At 44.1% G+C, this 22,500-nt stretch overlaps 1 protein-coding gene across 3 annotated transcripts in view; it reads right to left on the bottom strand.

Annotated features, from left to right (window-relative positions):
- The window catches only part of vta1 (vesicle (multivesicular body) trafficking 1), a 49,567-nt gene that overhangs the window by 634 nt on the left and 26,433 nt on the right, over positions 1–22,500 (bottom strand). Inside the window, exons 5-7 of one of the 3 annotated variants that reach the window (XM_061033457.1) lie at positions 16,742–16,856; positions 7,854–8,117; positions 5,894–5,962 (exon numbers count right to left, since the gene is read on the bottom strand). In XM_061033457.1, the coding sequence (XP_060889440.1) occupies positions 5,894–5,962; positions 7,854–8,117; positions 16,742–16,856 (448 nt within the window). Of the gene's footprint in view, positions 1–5,893; positions 5,966–7,853; positions 8,118–16,741; positions 16,857–22,500 lie in introns of all 3 variants that reach the window. The other 2 variants (XM_061033456.1, XM_061033458.1) reach the window with 2 other exon arrangements.

Below are 22,500 nucleotides of genomic sequence, written 5' to 3'. Positions count from 1 at the left end.
CAGTCTGTCATGATGCTTCAGTACTGAGGGGGATTGTGGGTAATTTATGATGGGGGGGGTACCTGCAGCAGTGGAGCTCAGAGGTCGTCTTCATTGGCGGCGTTTAAAAGAAAGACTAGTCTGTAATCCGCCCGATGACGGGAGCTGTCAGTGTGTGTGTGTCTGTGTGTGTGTCTGTGTGTGTGTGTGTGTGTGTGTGTGTGTGTGTGTGTGTCTGTGTGTGTGTGTGTGTCTGTGTGTGTGTCTGTGTGTGTCTGTGTGTGTGTGTGTGTGTGTGTGTGTCTGTGTACCTGTGTGTGTGTGTGTGTGTGTGTGTGTGTGTCTGTGTGTGTCTGTGTGTGTGTGTCTGTGTGTGTGTGTGTGTGTGTGTCTGTGTACCTGTGTGTGTGTGTGTGTGTGTGTGTGTAGCTTCTCTTTGATCAACTCTCATTACGTTGTTATTTAATAAAGAGAGAGCAGCGCTGTCCTCTGAGACAGACCCCTCCCTGTGAGATCATCAGGTCCACCACATGTCTCCCCCCCCTCTCTGTAAATGTATATCCAGCAAACTGGAGCTGACCGTTCCTTCTCCGTCGTCTTATAAAACGACACACCAGCTGAGCGGACTGTTTTACTACGTTGGGCTGCAGGATGTCGGGGGTGGAGTTGCTGCTCTACCTTCCCTGTTCATCTTTTTATTGTGTGATTATAAGACGACTGTCTGGTAGCTTTAAGGTCATCGGCTCTGTGACCAAAAGGTCGACCTCTGTAGGGATCCTCTCTGTGATGACCCTCCAGGGTTTCCCCTAGGTTGACAGCTTCAAGGGGGGTGCGGGCAGATGAACGCCGACACAAACACTTGAAGGAATCTTGGTGTTCATGCATTACTTTTTAATGACAGCTGTCCTGTTCTATTGGAAAGGTATCCTTAAATGACTTCTTTTCCTGATTTCCGACTATATCCACGATCATTTCTCTACAAAAAAAAGCCCAAAAATTAATTAAATTTTTTTTTTTTTCAAGGACTGGTGGAGGGACTGAGATGATCCAGATGTTTTAATCTGCAGGGACAGGAAACGGGGAGGACATATCGGCAGTCGGTTGAGGAGGAGACTTAACGAGTGAGACACTTACGATGACTTTCTTTCTGAGTGTGTGATGAAACAAAATGTCATCATCTGCACCGTGTTGTGAAACATTGTGATCCTGACGTGTCTCATTAAAAGTCTCCCTGGACGACAGAGTGTCACAATCCTGATTTAAGTCTCAGATAAAGTTTGAGTCTCGCTGCCAAAGAACATAAACTACAGTCGAGAGGACAGAGCCGACACGGGATCTAACTGGACGTTCTGTCTTCTCTCTGGTCACCTTCTGTTTCAGGCTGGTTCACACCTGAGCCGTTTGGTCCGATTGAAATGAACTCTGGTGACCTTTGTCGGACAGTACGCTCAAATGAACTCTGGTGCGGACCAAAGAACCAAACTCTGGTCCACTTAGAAACCGGGGTTCTCAGTACAGATTAGAACGCATTCAAGACCACATAAGCGAAGTAAACCAAAAAGCAGTGCGTTGTGGGTTGAATTTGGCCATCTGTCAATGATGTCAAATAGGTTTGCCGAGCTAGGCTAACGTTACGTTGTTAGCTAACAACATCAGCCTTCTGTCCCCATTAAAAGGTAACGTGCTGATGCCTGAGCTAAAAGTGGTTACACATCGCTCCAGTCGATCTGACAGTTTAACCCGACACAAACGACATAAAACTACAGTTTAAAGATCTAAATACTGACAAACTGCGCCGCGTTAAAGGACGCCATTCTTGCACTGTCCTGATGTTTATTTTCAGGTCGTAGTGCAGCATTTTTTTTTTTTTAATTTCATTTTCATTTTTGGGCGTTTTGTGTCTTTATTGTAGAGACGGGACAGTGGATAGAATCAGAAATCAGATACAGGAAAGGAGGCACAGGTCGGATTCGGGCCGTCTGCTTGGAGGACTACTAGCTAGCCGCTGCGCCACCAGTGCTCCTGTAGTGCAGCATTAAGCCGGATGGCAGCAGCTACTGACCGGAGCTACAGCCCCAACTAGTGGCGGTGGCTACACACTACACCAAATTTAACAGGTTTTGGTTTTTTGAGTCCAACAGACTTCATACGTGAAAGAGAACATTGAATAATTTGATTAAGTCACACTCTCCTGCAGGACTGACCATCGGTCCTGGGGGGCCTTCTTCATGACTGCTTCCCTCTAGAACTCACAAAAAAAACCCAAAAACACAAGAGACCCCCCCCCACCCCTCCCAAGAGATCCCTAAAAACTCACCTCTTCTACATCGCCTACACCCACTAACAAATTCATCCTCCTCCTCTCAGAATACTTCTTTGTTTTGTTGTTCTTGTGAAGCGTCTTTAAGTTATTAGAAAAGTCTAATGTGTTATTATTATTCTATTATTATACGTCGTTAATGAACGATGGTGTTGGCGACGTCTCTCGCTCTGTGATGACCAAAGACACAACCTTTTAAAAGAGTTCAGAGTAAAAGTTCCTCTGTCAGGACTCCACCCTGCAGAGTCCCTGGAGGTCTGCATGTGAGCCTGGTCTTATGATGGGTGTAACACTTTAGACTTCATACCTAAACCCTCCTATAGAAACAGGGCTCAACCCCCCCCCCCCTTCATAAAGTGGCTCAAAGATCCAGCCTGTTTGGATGCTTCTCTTTTGATAAAGTCCTCTCTCTGGACTTGTTCAGGTCCACTTTGAATACATTTAGGTTTTTCAGTGTAGACTTGTCATATATCATCTTTAGATCCACACAGACAGATCTCCTCTAAGCGAGTTCATGAAATAACGAAGACACTGAATGATTCTCCTGCTCTGAGGTCAACATGCTGGACTCCACTATGAGCAGCAGATAACGTCTCTCCTGGTGGAGTGAGGCTCTTAAACACGCTCGCTTGCTCCTTAAAAACGTCCTGCAGCAGAGCGGGGGGAAATAATGATTGAATAATGTTGCACCATAAGCCTCTAATCCCTCGGCTCATTTCTCCCCCTCGTATAAAAAAAGATGGGAAAGACCGACGAATGTGCTGACGGCAAATTCCCAGAGATGGGACCAGGAGGAGGAGGAGGAGGAGGAGGAGGAGGAGAGAACACAGTAGAAAAAAAACAAAGCGAGAAAATAATAAATGAGATGTGAGACCGCCTGAAATCACAGCGCTCAACGGTGAGAGAGATCTTTTATTCCCAGCGCTCCATCCAAGCGCTCCGAGCCCACAGCCAGCGCTGTTCTGACCCCACCAAAAGGAATGCCCAGCTGGTCACAGGGCTTAAAGGTTTCAGATGAACGGGGTACATTTGATGTTCTCATGCGTTGTGTCACATGACGATCAGGACAGAAGAAAGAAGGAAAGATGGAGAGCTGCTAACTAAACTAAACTGATGAATGAAAACATTGCTGACTGGGTCATTTTTAAAGGAGGGCTGTGAGCAGCGTTCTCCGGCTTCATTTATTCCTACAACAGACTTTTACACTTTAACAGATGAAGCTGCCTGAGTCGCTCAGTTTATCACACTCTGGTTTTCTCAATGTGAAGGCTGGATTAAATTAAAGAGGTTGCATTATTCATGAAACATATTTATCACATTTCAGGGTTATGCTGAGCGTGCATACTAATCCTGAGTCCTGAAAATGTCTTCAATACTCGTGGGAGGATCATCCATGACACGCTGACGAGGCAACATGTAGAGTCTTTACTGACACAAACTTGTTTCAGTCTGTAGAACGTGAATCAGGCTGTCATGGCTGTATGGAAACCCTTTGTCCACTCCGGTGATCAAATCAGTAGTAGGTCACTTGTAAGAGTTGCTTGTCGATCGCTGCAATGGCAAATTGTCTGTGTCCTTGTGTGTTGAGTAAATGTTGTGTTGGATCAACCAACCTTTGGCTTTTTTACCCTGATTGTGTCTACAAAAGTGCATGCCTGTTTAATCAGCCTTCTCCCTCCGATCATGAAAGAGACGTTAGCAGGAAATATCTGCAGACCTCCAGCTGACAGGGAACATTTGTTATGATTAAAGCGCTATTTAGCTTGTGTTTAACGATGATGCAGAGTGTGTGAGAGAGAGCGTGTTTGCAGGTGTGTGTATTTCAGCAGTGCGTACAATCGTATACAATCAACGCCAGGCTTAAGTGTTGAGGACCCTTTTATAAGAGAGTCAAACATGTGATGAGATGACGACCGACACAACCTTCTTTAGAAAGAAAGAATCAGAAAGAGCTCCTGTGGTAGGGTTGATAACACAGAGATGCGTCGCCCTAGGCTGGGCGGCTCCAAAAACACCTGAGCACATCTGATGGATACACAGCTGGGAGCGACGGTGGAGCGGGCCGTGTGCGCCTCACACGGGGCACCACATAAAATAAGCAGAAAAATTTGGATTCGAGCAATCGTTGAGATCTTGTCATTTCTTTTAAGGGGCAACGTCATAGGAAGGAGGTCAAGACTCCTGCTTGAATTGATTGGCTGCTTCGACTAAAACTGACTGGTGTCTTGAGCTGAAAGGTTGAAAATGTTTGAACTTTTGTGGATGACTGATGTGGCGTGGAAAAGCTGCGGGATACAAGAGAAAAGGATTCTGGAAGATTTAAAACAGAAACTAAAGTTATAATTATAAACCATCAGTAACTTGTTTCCTCTCAATAACCTGCCGTCACAGGAGGGAAATAATAATGAGGTGTGAATTATAGGAAAAGCATGAAGAACCCTTCTCCCCTCTCCTCCCCTCGCTTTCACTCTCTCTCTGCGGCTAACCACCAGACGCTAATGATAGTGTAGACAGCGGCGAGGTGGCGGTGGCGTTAGTGCACTGTGGTTGTAATGATAGGTTTCAAGACAGACAGATGACCGAGTCAGACGGCGACCATCATCATGTTCTCGTTCAGTTTCACAACATGAGTTAGAGCTCAGCAGATATTTGACATCTTTTCTGGTGTTTGAAGCAGAAAGGAACGTGCTATCTTTATGAGGACTCCTGCTGTGACTTCTAAAGCTGCATTCTCTCACACCTGCAGTAAACACATGAAAACCTCCTGATACCTGCAGGAGGATCTGACTCCAAACAAACAAACATCTGACTTCATCCGGAGTTTCTCCTCCAGCGAGGACTCTGCTGCTTCATCCGCTACTTCCACGTCATTCTTTATTACGTCATCCCTTCCCTCAGGAGATCCCCACCCCCCCTTCCTGTCTAACAGGGATAGTCTCCTGCTGTGAGGTGCATGTGTGAACAACCAGGTAAGGAGGATTTCCAGGAGTGCAGATGTGAAAACGGCTATAAATAGAGATTTGTGCACTTCTGTGAGGAGTTCTATGAGCAGGTATTTAGAGGCGTCCCAGCATGCACTGGGGATCTCCACTTTTTCACTCTGTTGTTAAACATGCCACACACACATACTGTAGACTGAAATACACACATGCACAAACATGATCCTATGGACATGCACTAGTGTAGAGATGGCAGAGTGAAGGCTGCACATGAAAGAGTGCACAAGCAGATTGGGGTTCAGTGCCTTGCTCAAGGGCAGTGCTCAGGAAGGGACCTGGCACCTCTCCAGCGTCCTGGCCAATATCCAGACATGGTCCGTAACAGGACTTGAATCGGTGACCCTCAAGTTCCCAACCTCAGTCCGTACAGACTGAAATCCTGCCGTCATTACAGTAGATCTAAGGTCTTTTTTTGTTTGTGCATTTTCCTGTTGTCACGGTGATCTGCAGGACAATATTCAACTTATTTACATTAGGGGCCGAGCTGCAGCTGTCACATGAAATCTTTGTAGGTTAATTAAAAATAAAGACACACAGCTGGAAAAAATAAACTGTGTGTGTGTTAGTGTGTGTGTTTGGGTGTGTGTGTTCTCACCCTGCTGCTGGGCGTTGAGCAGTGTGGGGTCGACAGACGGCAGAGATCGGGGAACAGGCACGGGTTTAACTGCTGATGGTTAAAAAAAACAAAAAAAAAACACAACACTCACAGTTACGACAATCAAACAGCACACTCTGAACACAACAACATGAGTGTAAAAAAAAGCATCCATGCGCACACAGCTCACATGAATGACAGCAAAAATAAACAAAACACACACGTCAAATATCAACATCCGAAGAGGATATCAGAGAGTCCTGAGAGAGTGAAGCCTGTAAGCCATAACAAATGATGCACGACAGATTAGCACTAAGTAATGCTAAAGATTCAATGTTCCAGTTAACTTGTGAGATACATTAAAAAGCATGGTATATAGGTCATGAATAATGATGTTATGATAGGTTAAAAGGAGTGGTGTTAAAAATAAAGAAATACATAAATCAGCTGTTTATGAGTCTGATACATGTGGGCACAAAAATGTAAATGAACCAACACAGCCTCACAGCCAGGCTCCGTTTCCCACACACTGAAAATATCATCAAACTGTGATCGATAACTGTCCCTCGCCATAAGCACACACACACACACACACACAGACACAGACACAGACACACACACAGACACAGACAGACACACACACACACACACACACACAGACACAGAGACCCACAGACACAGACACAGAGACACACACACACACACACACACACACACACACACACACACACACACACACACACACACACACACACACACACACACACACACACACACACACACACACACACACACACACACACACACACACACAGGTCACCCTATCGTCGCTCACTTTCCTTCATCACTTCCTCTTTTTAGAGATTAAACGCCAAATGGATGTGTGTGTGGGAAAAAGTGTGTGTATGTGTTTTGTGTTGCCAGCTTTTTGTGTAATCTTGATCACCTTAACTGACACACACACACACACACTCTTTGTCAGGTGTCCGTCGTTCCACTCAGGAAACAATATCTATGCTTCCTCAACCTCATGAGCATGATGAGTTGCACAACCTCTGTCACAGGGGAGCTATTAAGTGTGTGTGTGTGTGTGTGTGTGTGTGTACACATACAGATCTGTACGTCGGCCTGTTCTTCATGATATATAATAAATCAGTAATAGTTTAGATCACAGATATGAGCCTCATTCACTCCTCGAGAGGACATCTGCAAATATTTACACAAGAGCAACGCCTCTAAAACGACACACACACACACACACACACACACACACACAGACACACAGACACACACACAGACACACAGACACACAGACACACACACACACACAGACACACACACACACACAGACACACAGACACACACACAGACACAGACACACACACACACACACACACACACACACACACACAGACACAGACACAGACACACACACACACACACACACACACACACACACACACACACACACACACACACAGACACACAGACACACACACACACACACACACACACACACAGACACACAGACACACACACACACACAGACACACAGACACACACACAGACACAGACACACAGACACACAGACACACACAGACACACACACACACACACACACACACACACACACACACACACACACACACACACACAGACACACACACACACACACACGCGCTCTGTGTGTGAGGGAGTCTCTTGGGGTGGTGTGTTATTGAAAGGCCGTCACGTACTCGCTGTTATCAGGGGAAATTAGCGGGTAGGAGAGGGACGAGGGATCGTGACGTTCAGCTCAGACGGTTCATAATCAGAGAACAATGAGGAGCCGACCATTATTCTATAGTTATTAATGTGATGACAGAGCTGCTTACCCCCCTCCCGCCCCCACACACCCTCCACCTTCAAGGAAATCCTCTGCACACCATCCTACTGTAAGATTTTGGAGAACGACGCTGACCTGAGGGGGGAGGCAGCTCGGCCGGAGTGTTGGCCGGGGCGTGGGCTCCCGGCGGGATGTGGATGTTGTTGTAGTTGGTGTTGGTGTTGGGGGGTCCCGATGCGCCCGGTCCTGGGCCGGGTGAGAAGCCGATCCCCGGGGCGGGACCCGGACCCAGACCCTGGTCCTGGTCCTGGTCCTCGTAGGTGTCTGACGGAGGTCCTCCTCTGACGGAGCCTCCGTGTGAGAAACCCTGAGCGGAGAACCCCTCTGCTCCGTACTCGTCTGTCAGACAAAGAGAAAGAGGAGAAGGGTGAGGATGGTTTAAAGGTCACATGTTATGCTACAATTCTACAATTCTCTTATCAGACTCTTTTATCCAAAGCGACGTACATCAGAGAGTAAGAACAACACAAGCAAGGATCTAGAAAAAAGGGAACAATGTCAGTAAGAGCAAACGATCAGCTTTGAGTCTGATTGGACACACAGGTGCTGACAGGAAGAGCTCCTCCCGTTGCCTTGTATCTCTCCCCATTCAGGTGGAAAGGATTTATTTGGACGTTTTGCAACAAGTTCATTCTTAAAACTCTCCCTGATGGTCCAGCTCACTGAGCCTGGTTTGGGTCCAATCTCTCACATAAATCACTCCTTCAATCACATTTGATCACCTTCAAGCTCTAAATGTTCAACCCTGAAAACACAGAAGGTGTCAGCACTGGATAATAAACGAGATGTGAATCCTTAGAAATCAAACTTTTTGGTGCACAAGAAATCGATATTTGGTGCAGACGTTTCAGTCTTAAAGCACATCAGATGACGGGGAGGTCAGAAAGGAGTTCAAGTGGAATGATCAGAATTCATGAGATTGAGATGAAACCGAACGACAGCAGAGTGAATAAATCACATTCAGAGACGTTCAGTCAGAAAGTGGTTTAGATGAAAAACTGGGACTGGAGGAACTTTGTAAAGCGGGCTGCAGACTCAGGCTGGTTGGTGTGTTGGGGCAGAACTCAGCTGATCAAAATAATCAACTGTTCATTTGGTTGGTTTTTAAAATCTAAAGTGTCAGTTGAATTTCAAAACAAAGCAGACACTCTGGGTTGCACTTCCCGTCCCCCTTAAGTGACATCCTTTAAGGATGATTCACAGTTTTCTTCTGCTGCTCCACTGGGACGATTAGTGTGAGTGTCTTGCCAAAGGGCACTTTGTACAAAGACTTCTGAGCTCTGCTTTCGCTCAGTCAGACAGTCGGTGTCTGTCAGGAGCCATCCAGCTGCTCTTTAAGTGTTTGAAGCTGGAAATCGTCCCAGTGTATCAGCAGGGACGTTCTAGTCTCAGCTTTCAATGGGTCTGGCTAAGCTCCTAATTATTATGAACATTTCCACTGTGGCCTCAGAGTCCTCCATCAGACCAGCCAACCTACGACTTCTCCCCCCTTTAAAGGAGCAGTATGTACCTCTGACACCTAGTGTTTAAAATGGGTACTGCAGTCTAAATTCTAAACATCATAGAGATCTGTCCCCCCCCCCTCCTCTCTAGAGTCCATGCTCACTCAGGTCACCATGTGGTGGACTCTGAAGCTTCAGTGTTTATCCAGCTCTGCATGGGTCTGTAAACCTTTCTGTGTTCTAACCTCTCTCCATTTTTCAAAAGCATCTCCAATATTGATCCTAGTTTGAGCACGTTTCTGCTCGTGGAGCTTATTAGAAACATGCAGAGGCTTTTTAGGTCGGGTACAATCACTTCTATCTGAACCACTTCTCTTGCCCGCTTCCATCGCTGCAACACCTGTTGACCTGATAACTGCTCTCATATCTGGCAAACCGAGGGGCGTCCAAAACGGCCGTGTGGGCTAATTCTCCAGAAGTTTAGATTCACTCCTATGTGCTGATGTTTGTCTTACATGTTGGTGTGACAGCCAATCATGATCCTACTGACAAAACTCTGATTTGGTTTCAGTCCAGGAGTTTCAAACTTTATGAAATGATGTCAGATTGGTGTCTAAGATCCATTAAAGAATGCTTTACACAGCGCTGTCTTCCTGCTGGACGCTCTTCACTCAGCACATTTAATGCTAAAATAAGTTTTGTTGGATGTTTCTTTACTTTATCATCCAGTTTGCAAACTGGAATGTAAGTTTCTAGAGGTTATTACTGGTATTCAAACCCAGCTCTCTCATTGGCTGCCTGTCTCTTCTTTTTTAAATTCTCTGATTCCTCCTGCCTCATGTGTGTCATGAAAACTGGCTCACTGGACGCATACTTTTGTATTTTTACGACTCAGCACTGGAAGATTTTCTCTCCCTGCCCCCTAAACCTCCTCTTTCCACACCTCCCCTCCCCTCATCCATTCCTTTCCTTTTGCTAAACCCGTCCCCCCTCCCAGCCAATGGAAAGTCAGACTACAGCTGCTGAGAGACAATGGTCTTTCTGTAAGTGTCTCTGCCATATTGGTGAGAGTGTGTCACAGTCACTGTGCTCTCCAGGGGTTAATTAAGACACTTCAACTAGTTCATATCACTGCAGGACGCGGCGCCTGCTCCAACACACCCGTGAGACTAAATGAAGAAGAGTCAGAGTTTTGTCCCGAGGAGAGACAGAACCAGAGTCGAGACCCGGATATTAACTGATCTGGTTTTAGACCTGGTTCCAGGGTTCCTACACAGTTTCCATTTCAGAAATTCCAGGTCATGTCGATTTTCCAAATCACATTTTAACCAAAGAGTATAAATGCTTCCCAACAGTATTCAGAGGTTTTTTTAAACTAGAGAGAAGCCGGTATGAACTAAGGGGAATAGGTGTGTATAAAAAAAACAAAGGTAAGGACAACATAAAGAACAGGTGTATTTCGGTAAAAGGGGTTAACTTGTGGAATACTTATAACAAACTTATACTACAAATATAAAAGGTCCTTTGATTATTTTTTTGTGAGTGTGACTTCTGTTTTGTTTTTTGTTTGTTTCATTTGTTTTTTTTTCAAATAAATTCTTGGAACAAATTTTGTTCTGATATGTTTGTTTTTTTTGTAACCTAGTAGTGTCTTAAAGAATAAGATTTGTACTGAGGGTAGGTGTAATAAGATGAAGCTTCAGCCCACACCTTTTTTGGTCAGAATGTTTTTGTTTTTTCTTGTGACCGAAATAAATGATTACTACTACTACTATATCGGAGGATGAACTGTAATTGGCGGTTCAGTGAACATCTGCTCAAAGCCAAAGCAAGAGCAAGCCAAATGCTCCTACCTTGCCTTCCCTATATTTTCCTTTTCATTGATTGTGTTCTTCGGTCACTTTTCATCGTTTTCTTTCATGAATAAAAAAAAAAAAAAAAAGATTTGAAAAAAGTGAGATAATCTAATTCGCGCAGCGTCTCTGCAGCCTTGATTTGAACTGTTACCATGGAAACACCAATGAATGAAGACATAACGGTTTGTTTTTTTCTGATGTAGAAAAGATCGCTCCATCACCGTCACCAATATCAGTCCCCAGGTGCAGGTCTGAGACTGTTTGTTTTGCAGGTTTTGCTTTAGACCCAGATGAACAAACAAAGGGGCCAACGTTTGACCAAGTGGAGCCAATAGCTGAAATCTCTCACGATATATTCACCATATAGTGAGCACGCCATTTTGCAAGTGCTGTCCGAATTCTGAGTGAGTATAACCATACTCAATGTATCCCACAATGCATTTTGAAAATTAGTGTACAGCCGATGGTCACTATCCGAGCAATATATCCCATCATGCATTGCGGTTCAACAGGTTTTTTTTTACAAGCGGAGAGTAGCGTTTGACTCGACTGCTCTGAGACGGACGAGAGGAGCGACCAGTTTAATAACAAACTGTTTCCAATATGGCGGGTCGCCATCGCTGGGCTTCTGAACACATCTTAAGAATCCAATTGGTGACATCACTGAGACTATACGTCCATCTTTTATACAGTTTTTACATATTTATTTAATCCATTTCTGCAACTTCTAGAACCTGCAGTCAGATTTGATGCACACACAGCACGGGTCGAGAGTATTTCCTCACACTTTTCGTACTCTAAAGAGAGTTTCATCTTTTAATATCCATTACATTTGACTTAACCTTTGAACCCTGGTGTGCAGCCTGTGCAGGTGTGTTTTAAGATCAGAGCTTGGCCTCTAACTGTTAATCCTCTTGACCCGAAAGTGTCCCGGAGAGTCTCTGCAGCAGGTCAAAAACAAACTGATCCCCACCTCCCAGAATCATTTTGTTTCTACAGGATTTACAACAACAGCCATCATTCTTACATGATGATGTCAGAGAGGAACGACGCTACAGATGTGCTCGTTCTGTCACACACAAAGACAAACATCAGAAGGACAAACACACACACACACACACACACTCACTCACACACACACTCACACTCACACACACACACACACACACACACACACACACACACACACACACACACACACACACACACACACAAACACAAACACACAAACACACACACACACGCTGGGTGGATGATATCAGCTGTGTGCTGGCGCTGTTATCCATCAGTGGGAATAAGCTATCATGATGTCATCACTGACACACAGACCCTAATGCATCCTGGGAGACGAGGCCTGATCAGAGGGTGTGAATGTGTGTGAGTGATGTACGAGGACAGGACTACACCTGCAGATACAGTGTGTGTGTGTGTGTGTGTGTGTGTGGTTACTGTACATGTGCAGCTGAGGGTTCTCTGAAGTGATGTCAGGCTGAGCAGGTGATGTTGGGGTCAAACACACACACACACATGTTGGAGGTGTGAGTGGGCGTGGATGAGCAGATGGTCTTTATTAAAGAAGAGAGTTCATCAGCATGAGTTCACTGACATGAGAAGTGCGTTTAGAGTTTAGAGAGAAAAACGTCTGGAAGCCCAGAGGAGTTCACGTTAACACGCGGCTCTGTCCGGTCCGCCTGACGCAACTCCAGCCCTCAAAGTGAAATCTGAAAATGAGTCCAGATGCTGCAGAGTCCCATGAGGCCCGGCATAAATGATAAACATGGCTGGAGTCACAGGAGTCCTGGAATTATCAAGATAATCGCACAAACCGCCAAACAGAGCGCTGTGGTTTGCTGTCAGTCAAAGCTAACACGTTAAACTCTAAGCTACACTTCAGGTTTTTTAAAGGGGACATATGATCCCCCTCCTCCACCTTTTCAAACAGTCCCCCTCCTCCACCTTTTCAAACAGTTCCCCTCCTCCACCTTTTCAAACTGTCCCCCTCCTCCACCTTTTCAAACAGTCCCCTTCTCCACCTTTTCAAACAGTCCTCTCCTCCACCTTTTCAAACAGTTCCCTTCTCCACCTTTTCAAACAGTCCCCTCCTCCACCTTTTCAAACAGTCCCCTCCTCCACCTTTTCAAACAGTCCCCTCCTCCACCTTTTCAAACAGTCCCCCTCCTCCACCTTTTCAAACAGTCCCCTCCTCCACCTTTTCAAACAGTCCCCCTGTGGTCTAAATGAAACATCTGTGCTGTGCTTTGGTCAAAATATAACATGAATCAAGCAGCAGAGGAGGTTTGTGACCCTGTATAAACCAGCTCTCTCAGAACGCTCCGTTTTGGTGTGTGTGTCTCTTTAAATGTAATGACACCCCCCCCCCCCGAGTTTTCCCCATAGACATCACTCCTCTGTAGAGAATGAAAATGGCGGACCCGTGAAAAAGTTTTGTTCTAGGCTGGGGATTTAGTCCATGGGTGGAGATACCAGGGGAGGGTTTTTTTTTTTTTTTACCAGAATCCCACTGTGACATCACAAGGAGAGCACATTTGAAACAGAGCATTTTTCTCTGTGTTGTAAGACTTATGCAGACCACAAACAAAGGACTGGATGGTTTATTTCACATTTTGTGGGTCAGTAGACTCTCAGGTTACACAGATATATGTTGTGGATTCTTCAGAATATGTCCCCTTTAAACGTCAATGATTCCTAATCTCTAAGAGGCTTTCCCTTGAGGGTGTAGTCTGCATGAGGTAACCAGTCGGTTACTGAAGTGAAGTTTTGAAGCAATTCGATGGCAGGTACAATATTGGAAATGCTGACTCAAACTAACATTCTGTGCAGAGGTGGAGCTGAGGAAGGTCTTCAGTCTCCAGACAGCAAACAACAACACGCTCACATGTTGACCAGATCAGCCACGCCCCTGTTTATGCATAACTCTGAGCCTTAATGTGATAAGTGACATGAGCTATTCAGATCTCATTTGTTTTTCAGGCTTTAAACATGCTAATTTCTGCTGTTAAAATGGATATTTGAATATGGGTTGATATTAGCTACTGAGGGAGTGTATTTGAAAGCTGGAAACAAAAAGCAGCGCTCTATCCGTCCCCAATGACAGGGAACATCGTTTACATAAACCATTTCAAACCCACGTTGTACGTCTTTAGTGGTGCATTGAGGTCAGCTGAAGAGTGTTTGTGGTTTGTTTCAGTGACAAAGAATGAAAAACACTTCTTTAGATTTAACCAAAGGCAGACGTCGAGTTAAATTACCGCCTGCCAAGAGAGAGATGCTGGTGGGCTTTGAGAAAGACGACAGCTTAAACATCAGAAAACCTTCATTCAGAGCTTCTAATCGGTTTCAAATCGCTCGCTGATAAAGTGTTAAACTCCCCCATCAAAGTCAAACACAAAGCTTTAGTTTGTTTTCCCACCACGTCGCTCAGAGCCATTTTGTCTAACTCATCCAGTCAGTCAGTCAGTCGGAGACCTGCTGGTGTTTTCCCGAGCTCTCTTCCTCCTAAAGGTTACGTTTCATGGTGGAAGTCGGAGCTTTTCAATGTGAGAAAGGTCAGAGACTCAGAGCGGCTCCGCGCTGGATATGAGGGGAACAGAGTCATAAAATAAATATCAGCACTTTCTCACTCACATCAGCACATGGAGGCCCAGCACGGCCTTCAGACTGCTTTACAGTGAGCCTGCTATCAAATACCACAATACTGTACAACCACATCCAAACAATAGGACACATGTAAAACAAATACTGTCAACACAACCAAAGACCAGAACACAACCAATGACCTGAACTCAACCAAATACCAAATACTAGAACTCAACCAAATACCAGAACTCAACCAAACACCAGAACTCAACCAAATACTAGAACTCAACCAAACACCAGAACTCAACCAAACACCAGAACTCAACCAAATACTAGAACTCAACCAAACACCAGAACTCAACCAAATACCAGAACTCAACCAAATACCAGAACTCAACCAAATACTAGAACTCAACCAAACACCAGAACTCAACCAAACACCAGAACTCAACCAAATACTAGAACTCAACCAAACACCAGAACTCAACCAAATACCAGAACTCAACCAAACACCAGAACTCAACCAAATACTAGAACTCAACCAAACACCAGAACTCAACCAAATACCAGAACTCAACCAAACACCAGAACTCAACCAAACACCAGAACTCAACCAAATACTAGAACTCAACCAAACACCAGAACTCAACCAAACACCAGAACTCAGCCAAATACCAGAACTCAACCAAACACCAGAACTCAACCAAATACTAGAACTCAACCAAACACCAGAACTCAACCAAACACCAGAACTCAACCAAATACCAGAACTCAACCAAACACCAGAACTCAACCAAATACCAGAACTCAACCAAATACTAGAACTCAACCAAACACCAGAACTCAATCAAACACCAGAACTCAACCAAACACCAGAACTCAACCAAACACCAGAACTCAACCAAATACTAGAACTCAACCAAACACCAGAACTCAACCAAACACCAGAACTCAACCAAATAGAACTCAACCAAACACCAGAACTCAATCAAAGACCAGAACTCAACCAAATAGAACTCAACCAAACACCAGAACTCAATCAAACACCAGAACTCAACCAAACACCAGAACTCAATCAAACACCAGAACTCAATCAAACACCAGAACTCAACCAAACACCAGAACTCAACCAAACACCAGAACTCAATCAAACACCAGAACTCAATCAAACACCAGAACTCAACCAAACACCAGAACTCAATCAAACACCAGAACTCAATCAAACACCAGAACTCAACCAAACACCAGAACTCAATCAAACACCAGAACTCAATCAAACACCAGAACTCAACCAAACACCAGAACTCAATCAAACACCAGAACTCAATCAAAGACCAGAACTACAAGAGAATTACATATTATTAATTAGAGAATCTCCGTTTATACATCAATCGATTTTTTTCCCCACCTCTAATTTACATAGCAACAAGTTATATAAATGTTTTCTTTGGACACCTCACAAACAGAGCGGGTCTAGACCTTACTTTATACGTGTCGCCAAATTAGTTTTGTCTGTTTCTGGATTTTCTTTCTTTAATTTGATGGTACTGATCTCTTATTCAGTCCGTACGTAATCATTAAATCTGCTCTCCAACATGAGCACAGACTCCCTGTGAACAAGAGAACAGGTCACATGACTAATGTTGTCTCTGCACACTTCTTATCTCCTCGAGTACTTTAGGTCTTTCCTGTAACAATCTCAGACAACAATACAGACCCAAGATTCACACACACACACACACACACACACACACACACACACACACACACACACACACACACACACACACACACACACACACACACACACACACACACACACACACACACACACACACACACACACACACACACACACACACACACACACACACACACACACACACACACACACACACACACACACACACACACACACACACACACACCGAGACAAAGACCAGACCATGCCAACGAGGAAGTCCACCTCTGCGTTCTTTAAAGAGCAAAGCTCAGAGAGAACATGGAGAGTACTTTCATAACGTGTGTGTGTGTGTTTGTGTTCCAGTGGCATATCAGCGTGTCCCACCTGCTTCCCCGTCCTCGTCCATGCCCATGGGTCCGGCCTGAGGCGTCTCGCCGTTCTTCAGACAGTTGTGGATGTAGGTGGCCTTCCAGCGGGCGTACTTCCTGTGCTGGATGTTCTGGGTAGAGGTCAAATAAATGCATGGTGAGAGATATAAAAATGGATTAGTGGTCATGTCATCAGATAGTTTGATGGAGTGAGGGTAATAAAATGTGGGTCATGGTCCGTGGTGGGTAAGAGGTGGCCTACTTTCAAAAGCTTGGGGGGATCATAAGGTAGGGGGAAATTAGGTTAAATATAAAATGGGTATATATCTGAAGATGCAGAAGTAAAGATGGGCACCAATAGATCTCAACAGTTTGGTTCCTGAAGTAAAAATCCCATTCATTTTGTCCATAGTGGATTTGATTATTATCCATGATGTCATAACCATCTCAGGTGGACTGACCATGAGCTACCTGAGTGTGAAACGATGGTTCATGCTCCTGTAGGAGACACAAGCTCGTCTGATATCAACCTCGTTTTAAGAACAACAAGATTTCACGATATCGAAGAACTACACTACCCACAATCCTAGAGTGTCACAACCACGTCTCTGATTGGTGGCGCTTGCTGATACCATGGCGATGCTGACCGCTCCTTGGTTCCAATTATGAGTGCGGATAGTTTTGCTAGCAGGCTAGCTAGCTAGTTGGCTAACAGGAAGTGTACTGATTACCTTGTTCTGCTGCAGTGAATGTAGTTTATATATTCAACAACACAAACTATAACATATTACAACACGTGTATTAACAGTATAAACACGATAACAACGACTAAAGTTACATTTAACAGGAAGAGGGATCATTTGCAATGCATTGTGGGATGTGTAGTTCCTTGACTCAGGCTGAAAATAATGTACACAGTCTTGTACCTTTTCCTTTTTTTCAGTTGTTTAACGCAGTTTTGGCGCCGAATCAAACCTTTTAGTCACGGGTATTGGGGTAACTGGTTGTCATGGTTACAGACTTCAATCTCTTGATGTACGGATTTTGTGAAATGTCAGTGGACGATTTGGAGGACTAGGTGCGAGTTGCAGGATGGTATGGGAGGTGTTTTATTGACAGTGAAGACGCCAATGAATGCGTCAGAGGTGCCGTTTGTCAACAGGCAGGGCAGGCAATATCTGAGGGGCCCCAGGCCAGAAGGGGGGCCCCCTGATTACCTTAATCTACAACAGTGGAGAGATATTTAAATAGCATAACTTTCGCTAGCAGTATATAATGGCAAATTTTTTTGGACATTTTAAATATTAGTTTACATAACTAGCATTGCAGCCAAATGTGTCTCTGTGTGTGTGTTTTGCTAGCTGTGACCGAGTTGAATGTACACCCCCCAGGAGTCAGAGTCGCCATTGGAGGGGCCCCTGTACATTTTTGCCTCGGGCCCAAACAGACTCTAGAATCACCACTGAAATGCGTACTGTACTGAGCCGAACTGAACCGGACCGCTTGGTGGAACTGGAGCTTTAGAGACACTAAAATCAGCTAAATATGCCGGGGCTGGGATCCAGTGGTGGTTTGTAAAGAATGGTTTAAAAGGGGAGGATGTTAAGTTGTTAAAGAAAGTTATTGAAGAGGCTGGAGGAAATATGGTAAGAGAGTAGAGGGCTAGAAGTGGACAGTGAGTCATCAGAGGTAGAAAGGGGTTAATAGGGTAAGGATATGCAGGCAGGATGTTGAAGGGTGAAAATGCTGAAGAGCCAGAGAGAGAGGTGACGGCAGCAGATCGACTCTGAGCTGATAAGAGTGAATGGAGAAACCCCCTGCTGCCTCCAGATAAGTGCCATGTTTTCAGCAGCCAGCTCCGAAACAATGGCAGACTGCATAGCCGAGGGTCTACTCAGGAGGTAAGGATGTGTTTGTTCAGCCCCAGTCCCACCATTCAAAATTAGTGACTAATGGAGGTCACCTCTAATCACTGAAATAACACGACTGGGATATTAGACCACGCCCCATGGAGGAACAGAATCCTTAATGTTACTGTCATAACATTTCACAAGAAAGGTGACTCAATGAGAAGCTATTTCATACCAACATAAAGTCAAACAGGAAATCTCACAGGATGGGAAGGTACTGATGACCCCGAGTTCTGAACACTACCTGATGGATTCTTACTGGGAAGAATTAAAGGTTAACATTTTACAATTGCAACTACATTTGTTATTCATAACAAAACATCCATAAATCCATCATCTATCCTGCTTTTCCCATTCAGGGTCTTGGAAGTCTGGAGCCAGTCCCAGCCGTCACTGGGCGAGAGGCGGGGTTACACCCTGGAGGGTTCACATGCCAATCACAGGGCAGACAACCAGCCACACTCACATTCACACCTACAGACAATTTAGAGTTGCCAGTTAAGCTAACGAGCATGTCTTTGGACTGTGGGAGGAAGACGGAGAGAACCCACACATGCACGAGAAGAACATGCAGACTCCACACAGAGAGACTCCTGAAGGACAGGGATTTGAACCAGGAACCTCCTCCCTATAGCTCTGTTAATGGGCCTTCTCTCCTCGCTCTAATACCCAGATGTAAACAAGCACTGTGATCGGAAAGTATCTCGTAGGAGCAGAGCGGTTTGGCTGTATTTGAATCTATAATATAATACAATAATATAAAGTTGAATGTTGTGTTTTTAATATTTGTCCCGACATCAGCAGCAGCTCTACACCTGGAAACTATTCCCTCGAAGAGACGAGTTGGACTAGCGTCTCCTTCGCCATCAGGGACGTTGTTTGACAACTCCATGTGATCTGCAGAGTCCCTCTGCACCTTTAAGAAAAAGCTAAAGACCCAGCTCTTTCATGAATACCTACTAACTTAATGATGATGGTCTCCATATTATTGATGATGATGATGGTAATGACGATGGTTTTTGTTTGATAACGACGACTTATAAGATGGTTTCTATACTGATTAGAGCTCTCAAGAACTGCCCTCAATGTTGTGCTTTGCCTCTGGTCACTTCCTGTCAGCACCTGTGTGTCCAATCAGACTCAAAGCTGATCGTTTGCTCTTACTGACATTGTTCCCTTTTTTCTAGATCCTTGCTTGTGTTGTTCTTACTCTCTGATGTACGTCGCTCTGGAGAAAAGAGTCTGATAAGTCAATTGTAGAATTGTAGAATTGTAGAATTGTAGGCCCTGCAAGCAACTGCTTGGAGACCCAGACCAAAAGGGGGGACCCAAAGCAGCGGGACCAAATGTGCAAATTTTGCAATGACAGTAGGAAAATTAAAAGTTTTAATCGCGTTAATCGCATGAGTTCCTGTGATTAATCACGATTAATCGCATTGTTAAACGCAAAATCCAATAATGAATTCAAAAGTAGTGTATAGCGCACTTTTATTGTAAATGTACTTCAACTTAAACAATGTAATCAAATAAATACAAAACTAAAGCTTATTGCCACTGCAAGGGCATAATGTCATCCTGCCCAGAAAGGTTTTAGGCTAAGAGGTATAATGAAAATGTCGGGACACCATTTTTAAAGTGGGGGAGAGTGTGACAGGTCAATTGAGAACATTGATGTTTATTGTTTGGTTATCGGGGACCCCACAAACACATTTTAGTTGTACTTGTCATTTTGAAATTCTTTAGTTTATAATCTTTTTGAATTCATCTTCAAAGCTGCTAATGTTAATGTATTTTTCTGAACTGCAACATTATTCAAGCAGTTGATGTTGACATGTTATTAATGTGCTGCATAATCTACACCACTAGGTGGAGTCTGTGAGTGACAGTGACATGCAGGAGTTCAGAGAAGAAGAGTGTTGTTGTTGTGATGCTCCAGAGTTAGTAAGAAAGCTGTAGTGATTATTGAGCAGCTGAAGAGACTCAGAGTGAATGAAGGTACTGAGTCTTTGTTAAACACTTAAATAAAGTGAAGACAAGTGAAACGACCTTTCAGCGTCCGCCTGAGTTTCTGGCTGCAACATATTTTGGAGTGCTTATCAAATACTCTGGTGATAAGAAAATTCAACTTTGCAGTGGTTACAAATAACTTTGGCTCTGTCGACTGCGCCGTCTGGAAGAACTTAAAAATAAAAATGGCCATGTAAAAGTTCCGTACACTTCTCCATGCTTGATTATCCGCCAATTCTTTTCTGACTGTTTCCTGTTTCCTGTGAGCGCCGCAGCAGTCACGCGCAGCAGTAAGCAACATACGAGGCTCGCTCACGATGGAATTTTATAAAATAAAAGCCAGTGAGCAACAGACTTTCACAATAAGAAAATAAATAATAAAAACTGCGTTAATGCGAGATAAAATAATTGTTGGCGATAATTAATTAATGAGTTAACGCGAAAATAACGCGTTAACGTGCCCAGCCCTAATAATTACATTTTGTATAAATATGAAGGCGACTCCAACAGTTCAGGTTCCTCTCAGAATGCCTTTAACAGATCCGAGGTGAAGTTCTCGCTGTTAGGACATAGCTTAGCATGTTATCAACACTGTGTTCCTGCAGATAGTCAAATATTGATGTATTGTTCAGACTGTCAGAGCTCTGAATCACTGCACACAATAGAAGACTTCACAATCTGCCTCACTGCGACAGTTAGGACTATCTCTCTGCACCATGAGTCAGTGAGCCCTGACGGGGACAATTTCAGGCCAAACACAAGTTTATCGACCAATCACGCCAACACAGAACAGCTGTTTATGTTGGACTTGACTGTAAACAACACGAGGAAAGGTCAGGAGCTGATGAACTACATGTGGCTGAAAGGTTGCATCCATTCCTGTCGACTATCACCTCTTTAGTCCAGACACAATATTCCCCGTTTCTCTTTCACATCTTGACACCTAATTTCTTTGAACTTGATTTTCCTATCTTCACCTCCTTCTCTCTTATGTTGGTGGTTTATGAATGTGTAGGCAGGGCTCGACATTATAACTGGCCTGCTGATGAGTAGGGGGCAGGTGATTGCACGTTAAAATACTGCCTGAAAAAAAATAGACATTAACAAGTTCTCAATTTCAGCATCAACGTATCATAAGCGCTCGGTGTGTCACAGTTGAAAGGCAGCCGACGACTTCACTGCTGTCCCTCCCAACCGCTCACTACTCTTGAATTGTACACTCACACACAGATTTTAGCGCAGGGTTTCTCTAATAAAAAACACCCTCAGTAAAACGGTTTTAAAACCATTAAATCCTGACAAAAGCCGAGCTAAAATCAAAAAATCACCTGAAGAGTCAAGAGTGAGAGCAGGGCATGACGAAAACAGAAGGGAGAAAAGTTTGATCCACAGTGACAGACAGCTGGAGGAGCTGGAACACGTTAAAGTTAAAGACTAGATGCTGGCAAATATAAAAGTTATTCACAAAACATGTTAGCCCTTAAGAGAGCTCCTAAAGTAAAGATCTAAAGATGAAGAGTTTCTCACAGAGAAGAAAGAAGGAGAGATTCCAGATCTATCACAGCCTCATATTAATATCAGATTAAGTAGACTCTTACAGTTAGCAGCATGGTGAATAAACATGAGCACATGAATATAAGAAAAATACACAATATGTTTATAATTAGAGCTCAATTAATTTAATAAAAGTTGTAATTGACTTTTGCATCAGAATGGTTCAAGAGTAAATTGGTGACTGTTATTCTTTAAATCTAAAGAAATGTTCCTGGGCCAGCGGTCCGGGCCACTGGCAAATTTAACTTAATGTCAACCCCTGTATCTCCATCTGACTTTACACGCCGCTTACCAAATAAGGGTA

Source organism: Labrus mixtus, unplaced genomic scaffold (assembly GCF_963584025.1).
Source record: "Labrus mixtus unplaced genomic scaffold, fLabMix1.1 SCAFFOLD_126, whole genome shotgun sequence".
NCBI classification, from domain to species: Eukaryota; Metazoa; Chordata; class Actinopteri; order Labriformes; family Labridae; genus Labrus; species Labrus mixtus.
Note: the sequence above shows the minus strand (reverse complement) of the source record. Positions and strands in the feature narration are given on the sequence as shown.